Source organism: Dunckerocampus dactyliophorus, chromosome 3, assembly GCF_027744805.1.
Source record: "Dunckerocampus dactyliophorus isolate RoL2022-P2 chromosome 3, RoL_Ddac_1.1, whole genome shotgun sequence".
In the NCBI taxonomy this organism is placed as follows: domain Eukaryota; kingdom Metazoa; phylum Chordata; class Actinopteri; order Syngnathiformes; family Syngnathidae; genus Dunckerocampus; species Dunckerocampus dactyliophorus.
In genome coordinates, this window is record NC_072821.1 from 11696334 (window position 1) to 11704030 (window position 7697).

At 41.1% G+C, this 7697-nt stretch overlaps 1 protein-coding gene across 2 annotated transcripts; it reads right to left on the reverse strand.

The window, feature by feature from the left end:
• Window positions 1–81: 81 nt before the first annotated feature.
• On the reverse strand, window positions 82–6171 carry mthfsd (methenyltetrahydrofolate synthetase domain containing). Of its 2 annotated transcripts, none has more exons than XM_054770781.1 (8): window positions 6020–6171; window positions 5822–5925; window positions 5384–5497; window positions 4360–4473; window positions 4171–4261; window positions 2831–2943; window positions 2101–2226; window positions 82–962 (listed from the first exon to the last, which is right to left on the reverse strand). In XM_054770781.1, the coding sequence occupies exons 1-8, from the start codon at window positions 6045–6047 to the stop codon at window positions 225–227; spliced, it is 1428 nt and encodes a 475-aa protein (XP_054626756.1). In that variant the 5' UTR covers window positions 6048–6171; the 3' UTR covers window positions 82–224. The 2 variants fall into 2 exon arrangements, with proteins under 2 accessions (XP_054626756.1, XP_054626757.1); XM_054770782.1 differs by lacking the exon at window positions 5384–5497 and adding an exon at window positions 5550–5663.
• Window positions 6172–7697: the final 1526 nt, after the last annotated feature.

Sequence of the window (7697 nt, forward strand, 5' to 3'; positions counted from 1 at the left end):
CCTGGTGGTGTATAAAAGGTAATGAACATTTAAATACTTAACAGTTTATAGAAGAAAATAAGTCTAAAATCAAAATCTTCACATTTAGAGATAGTTTTGTTGCATATTTTATTTAGATGTTGCTCAATATAAACATCTGGCTCTAGTGTAACCAATCAAGATACATTTAAACAAACCAAAGTGTTATAAGGCATTTTAAGGTTAGTGCACAGTTATTTGTGTTTTTACTGCTCAGTCTTTTCAGGGGCTTCGCTCTTTGAACTGGTGGCTTCTGCATCGCATGTCGCAGCGGTCGCTGCCGCTGGTTTTGGTCTCCGATTGGATGGACCGGGCTTCTTGCTGCGGCGTTGGCTCTTGGCCAGCGCGGCCTGCACACTCTGACCGTTCAGACTGAGCCCCTGCAGAGCCTCAAGGGCCTTCTCGGCAGCCTGCTGATCGCTGTAGTCCAGGAAGGCCCGGTGCTGAGCTCCCTGCCAGGTTAGCCTGAGTGGCCCTGCCTCTCTCTCTCTGAGGGCGATCTTCAGTGCGCTCACACGTACCCCTGTGGGGATCCCACCCAGATATACTGTGGTTACACCAGGAATGCTCTTACTTTGGGTCAGACCTTCGCCTCCAGTCTCCTCTGAACTCTTCTCCTTCATATTCCCTCCTCCTCGACCCTTTCTCCTTCTCCTTTCGACATCCTCTCCCTCACTTCCTCTGCTTTCTTTCCTCACTCGAGGTGGATTCCGTCTGGTGTTCTGTACTGGCTCCACACTTTTCTCCTCATTGGAATCTTCCTGGGTGTCTTGTCGGGCTTTCTGCCTTGGCCTGCGTCTGTTCTGCCTTTTGGGGTGATCATTTCGCAAAGGAGGCTCAGTTGCAGGAGGCTCTGTCCCAAGCATGACATCCTTCCCTGCCTGCTCCTCCAGGGTCAGGAGCTTCTTCAGAATGGGCATCTTCTCCAGCTTTGCTGTGTCCAGCTGAGGACACAAAACTTCGCATTCTCAGTCAAGCTGAAATGGTCAGGATGATATTACTATACATGCAATATAATATTCGACAAAAAATGTAGCTCACCAGCGGGTTAAGAAAATGAACAGCAAGGCTGAAAAATTAATTGGTGCTACTTCATCATGCCACAGTTAGAATAAAGCCCCTGCACAGCAGCGGGACATTTCACTTCCTAAGCAGTTCAAAATAAGACCACTGACTTGATTTGTTGCGTCTTGGAGTGCGTTCGGCACCCCTTTGATGCTAATCAGTCCAGAGGAGAATATACGAGGCTATTGTTTTTACAGTGGCCCTGACACTCCAAAACCGCCCCGACAACCCCCGCCTCTGTGGAGTCCGGGCAAGCCGGGAAGACAACGCTTTGATGCTCACACATGGCCTTCCTGCCTGTGAGGTCAGCGGGTCCTGTTTACTTACACAAGTGTCTTAAGGAGCCCAGAGCTTTGCACACAAACCGTTTGCACTTTTCAGACAAATGTCACTGTCATGTCTAATGGGAGACATAACACACATTGTGTCACTGATTTAAAAGCGAGCTGAGGCCAAGATATTGGAATACAGACAGCACACACAATACGGATAAATGTATTGACACACACCTCAGTCAAAGTATAAAGGCTTTATACTATGCTTCTTCCAGTATGTTCCCATACACAAAGCAGGACTTTACAAACCATTTTGGGTTCATGTTGGTGTAATGGTCAAGTGTCCCAATATTAATTAATACTAACATATTGTTAAATTAATATAAATACATTTTAACATTTTCGATTATTCTGTTATTTTTTGTGTTTGGCACATTGTTTCCCCACTTGATAAACTGTAGAGATACCATATGTCCACTAGAGGGCTATGCTACATAAAAAAAGTGGCAAGGCAAATCTTTTTTGTAGGTTGTTTTAGCTAAGTCACATATGCATTCCTGTAACAACATGTATCATTAGTTGATCAACATATAAGCCTGCTTAAAAAAGTAAATGCTTAATCCTTGACGGATACCTTTTAATACATTTAAGACCAAATTGCAACAGAGATGTCCCCTGCTTTTTCTTTTTGTTTTACTTCATGATCACAGAGGGTCAGCAAAAGAGAGACATTTTACTTTACCTTTGTCCAGATGATTCCTTGTGGCTTTGGAGACAGGCAATTTGTCTTTATAACTCTGCTAGGAGTGAGTATGTAGTCCACAGTCAGGTCATGACTTTCTATGATCTCCTCAGATATGTCCACTACCTGAAGGAAGCACATACACCAGTAAGTGATGGTTTCATTCACAGCTGATGTTATGTTGCCACTTGACAGTCAGGTTATTTTGAAAACCAAAGAATAGAGTCTATGACACTGTTACCAAATTTAAAAAGGAGGAGTCACAGAATATTCACCAACGCACACACATCTGCATATTGTTACAAATATCCGGTTGTAGTTTGCAGAAGGGATGTCTGATTGGCATGAAAATGAGTCGCTTCATATCGGTATCGGATTTTCTGCCGATGATGTCGGCGCGCGTGTGATGACATGCTCCACAAAGCAACAAACTTGCTCGCTCAGTATGTCCACGGTCTGGAATTATTTCCAAATTTCACCTTTGAATGGTAAATATGTGTGACCGAGGGTCCTAATAAGATGTCCGTGTTGTGCGAGCTCTACACGACAAAAGGACACCATTATGGAGCATCTCTAGTTTGCAGTGGTGTAGAATTGCTGAATCATACTGATAGTTGGTTCTAATATTTTAGTTATATTATTTACTTACTTTTAGATTAAACCACTGAGAGGCTAAATTACAAACTTCTATAAAAATATTGTCCACAAAACACAAAAAAAAGCAACTAACCTGAGAGTCGTGGACAACAGTGACCACAACTGTAGACTCATCCACAGCTCCCATTGAGGCCATCATTCCGTACTCCAAGTCTGCATAGCCTTCACCTTTTCCAATGCGGAAACCTGGGAGAAGCAGAACAAATGTGAAGTTTCATTTACAGTTGGAATGCAGTCAATTAATCCCTTACTTTAGGCTTAAGTTATCTGTTGAAGTAGTATAATTTGTCTTATTACAAGACAAGTCTGCTGAAGGGAACGGGTTTTCCAGGCATTCGACAAACCTGGTCTTTATTGAAGAAAAAGCAATCATGATAAGAAAAATGTCCACATTATGACGATGTATTTCATTCGAGAGGCGACTGAACGCAACAAGAAACGGGCTGCTGCAGCAAAGTGGATACTATGTAGCATAATACTTCAGCATTATCACCTAAGGCGTATCAACAGAGTAAGCCTATTTTTGCAATTACTTCTCATGTATCCTCATACGTGGCAATGATGCAGCAACAACCAGCTCAAATCTACAAAAGGTGTATACAAATGTAACAATACGCAAGCTATGACGGCAAAGACAACCTCAAGTGTGGAACCAACATCTTTATTATATCTTGAGTTTTTTTCTTTTTAATGGGGCTGTGAACCTGAAAAGGGGAGTTAATTTCATTAGAATGACTTATACGTTGAGGGCAATATTTTAGAATAATAAAAATGTGTTTATTAAACTGCAGCCTATTGGGGCTTCTGCTGAATCGTGCTTTTCAATGAACACCATGTGGTTTTGTCCACTTCGAGCCATTTGAGATTTGGCTGCGCTGCATCAGTTATCCCGGGGAAAAAATGAGCATAAGAATACACTGTGAGAAGAGGGCAGAAGCCACAAGTAGCCGAATTGATCTGATTACACAGAATGTGCACCAATTCTCATGTCTGGTCTTCCTCAAACCTTGAGAGGTGGAGCTACAATGCATGCCATGATCGCAATGTGATAGCCCTAAACCGAAATCTCCAGTAGTTTTCCAGAAATTTCACAGAAACTTTTCATTGGGTTCCCCCCATTTGCAACATACAATATAGTTAATTACAACAACATGGAGCAGAGAGCAATCAGAGGAATATACAGTGACGTGAAATGGTTTCACTTGTGTGTGGGTCAATCTTTCAATTCCATGTGTTTAGTGCGGTGTATCACTTGGGACAGACTTTCTACTTTCTCTGACTGAATAATCCTTGTTTCTTTCACTCCATACTCACAAAACACCGTCAACCTCCAGCTTGAAACATTTCCAAACTGATAGGACCATTTACAGGTGTGTCATTTGTCAATAAAAAGTTGATACATGGTGTCCTCACCTTTCTCTGACACGGCCACAGAGCCAACCACCACAAGGTCCACCTTGACTTTGGCATCCAGGCCAATTGGCACGCTAAACTCTTTCACACCCTGCAGGTGGAAACACTTAAATGTTGGCTTCAAGTACAAAACAACTATATGGATCAGGAGACAATTTTGAGTGAACATATAACATATGAGATTTCAACCTGTGAGGAAGAGCATATACGCAGCTGTTCTTTGTTGGCTCCCTGGGGAGGAACAATCTTGTTAAAAAGGCCAGAACGAAGACGAGGGGTTGGGACCAATAAAGTTTTGTGTGCCTGTTGAAAAAAGAGAGCAAAAGAAACTAACATTATTACCTTGCACCAGCTTTGAACCAGGTGAACGAATTGTTACAACTTCTGGAACAAGGTCATACTGAAAATTCTAACTGGTGCTAAAAATGTCACTCATAAATCATAAAAACATCTTATAGCTTGACAATAATAATAAAATCTTCTACAGTGGAGCTTCTAAAATTAAACGGCCGTACATTTCTGAATTCAAACTAAATTTTCAAGAAATAACAAAGTCCCTACAGTCACACAAAAGTTTGAACCATCGTTGGCGATCATCATGCAAAATGTCATGCATGATTGTGCTTTGAAACAAAAACGTCAGCAAATCTTGCAGGGTCTCAGCTCAGCACATATTGGAGTATTAATTCGGGCCGAAGGTCTGTCTTTTCTTTGGGGTTTTAAAGCAGTTACTCCAACAGAAGGACCAACCTCAAAAAGGGGTTTTAAGAGAAAAAGAACATGATATTATAACAATATAGACTACAAGTAAGAAACAGTAAGCTTCCAGTGTCAACATATGCAATCCTTGTGTGTTTTTACATTCTATAGTGGTTAGCTTCTTTTTACACTTGCAAAAATAAGATGCATGTGGAATATCTGCAACACTTGCTTATTATACATCACATATACAAATATATATACATATATATATACATATACATATATATATATATATATATATATATATATACATATACATATACATATATATATATATATATATATATATATATATATATATATATATATATATATATGTATAGTGCATTACACAAAACACATTTGAGAGGTTGTTACACGAGGCATAAAAGATGCAACAGGGTTTAAGGCACAAAAAAGTGCCTGTAGTACAGCCTTGTAGGCAGTCCTTTCAGGTTCTTGGTATTTGCACCTGCAACACTGCGAGTCGGACACCCTCCAGAGGTTTATCAGGATCCACCTTCACCTCAGCTGTCTGGGTAAACACTTGCAGCTCAGACACTTTGGCACAGGCTGTGAAAGCCCCCTGGTTGGAAAACAGAAAAGTGTATAGTAGCTTTAAGTTAGCTTCAACTTACTTCCAGTGTGACAAGGCGGGCCTGCTGCTGGGGTTTGTCTGGGTTTATTTTAACTGTCTGGCTGGACTTGAACTCCTGCAGGACTGCAAGCCTGTTACAAGCTTCAATAGCACCCTGGCCAGTAAATACAAAAATAGGACAGATGCTGTAGTTTAGGAACATTAGCTTAAACTGTGAAGATCTGATGCACTGGTCTCGTTTTATATGTCCCATCACAGAAATGTACCGCCTCAGATTCTGAAGGTTTCAAAATTAAACTGGTTTCAATTTACCTTGAAATTAGGAATTCTGTTGTGAACAGGCCTGGGGAAGTTAGCCAGATTCTTGTCTTCGATGTAGTCCCAAACTTTTTGACGAATGTCCCATTTTGTTGCTCCTGTCGGGAAAACACAAGTAACCAACCCGAGTGGTATTTTGCTAAATGATTACGACAGTAATGGCGTCGAGAGTCGTTCTTCCGTTGAACCTACCTTGACTGATTTTTATAAGAGGCTCCATGGCGTTATGTCACAGAAACAATTATTCCGTTTATCTTTTGAAGGAAGAAATTACATGTGAGATGTGATATGCAAGTAACGTAACACGACAGGAACAGCTGCGTGACAATGTTTATTCTCTCTACGGCGAGCCAGGAGGGTCAAACATATCAAAAGGCGATTCAAAAATGTCACAATGACAACACAGGTTCAAGCACGTATTTTAATTTTTAACGTCAGTGTAAATTAACATATGTAAAGTTACAATCCACGGTAAGAGTAGCCGTTCTGTAGCAGTAGGTTTGTTTTAAATAAACGGTATGACAACAGTTACCTTAGCTGGAACGTTAGTGTCGTGTCCATATATGGTCATTGAGTTCTCTACATGCCAAATCATCAAGTTTGTCGGGCAGGCTTACGAACGAGTCTACAACATTTACAATGACCCTAATTATATATTCGCTTTTTATGGAGCAAATATACTGTGTTCTCGCTGTTTACGAGACTATGTTGGTGATGTGCCCTGCTATTGGCTGGCGACCGGTCCAGGGTGTACCCTGCCTCTCGACCAAAGTCAGCTGGGATAGGCTCCAGCATAGAGGACAAGTGGCATAGAAAATGGATAGATGGATAATGCTGATATTTACTGTCGATTTTAGGTATTGTATCGATTTAAGTTAACTGCTTCTCAACATACTGGCAGCCAACAAATCACAGATAAGTACCAGTTTTGTGGGTTTATTCACTGGAGTAGGCAAATGTTACCAAAATGGTCTAAAACAATAACAACATATGTTACTAACCGCCAAAAGTGAGGGGGGAATAACGACATGACCTCTCCAGCTTACTGTCAATCACATACGGGGGGAAAAGCCGACGAAGAATAGAAGAGGACCCACCATGACTTTATACACTCCGCCTTTTACACCATGTGACTAAATAACCGTATGTAATAAAACACGTGTGCAACGAAAATGTACGCGCAACTAACAAATTACACACACACGCACGCACACGCACACACAAATCATATTTGTAATTATAATCGGTAAATTTTATTCCCATTTGTCTCATGCTTACACTATAAATATGTTCTTTTTTTAATTAAAAAATAAATATCCCGTACCTCTTATCAAAACAGTAGAGACGATTAGAAATTATTCAGTTGATATAAGACACTGTTGTCCACTGCAAACTACATTGCGTAATAAAGCATACCTTTTATGACAAAACCCTCACCACTGTGGTATTTTTTTCCGCCTAAGACAATTATTTAATGCGAAAGTACAGATTTTATTTTTCTGGGCGTCAGAGGACAATTTTATGTGACTGCTTGCACGGTCATGTTTTGACCACAAGAGGGCAACCTCTACCAGCAATGTCTTTCAAGAGCGCATCATTAACTTGTACAGTGACTGTGGTTGTGGCGGATACAGCATATGACAGAGGGTAGTGGCAAGGGTGTGAGCTCGACCCATCATTATTTGCTTTAAAACTTGTAGCCTCACATTGTTCCAATACCTACCAGAAACACACTTACTTTATAGACACATTCATAGTCATCCATATTACCCACCCTCCAGCAGATACCTCCCCGACACCCCCAGCCTCTCTCTCTCTGTCTGGGCAGGGAGCCAGGCTACACCCTCCCTTCCCCACTCTCTCTCTCTCT

Bases quoted from the DNA above. Each gene is read 5' to 3' on its own strand.
- mthfsd (XM_054770781.1), bottom strand. From the start codon at position 6,047: ATGGAGCCTCTTATAAAAATCAGTCAAG. The intron at 4,474-5,383 runs GTGCAAATACCA...TTTTTTCAACAG, and splicing joins TCCGACTCGCAGTGTTGCAG to GCACACAAAACTTTATTGGT. The intron at 2,944-4,170 runs GTGAGGACACCA...TGCTTCTCCCAG, and splicing joins TGTGGCCGTGTCAGAGAAAG to GTTTCCGCATTGGAAAAGGT.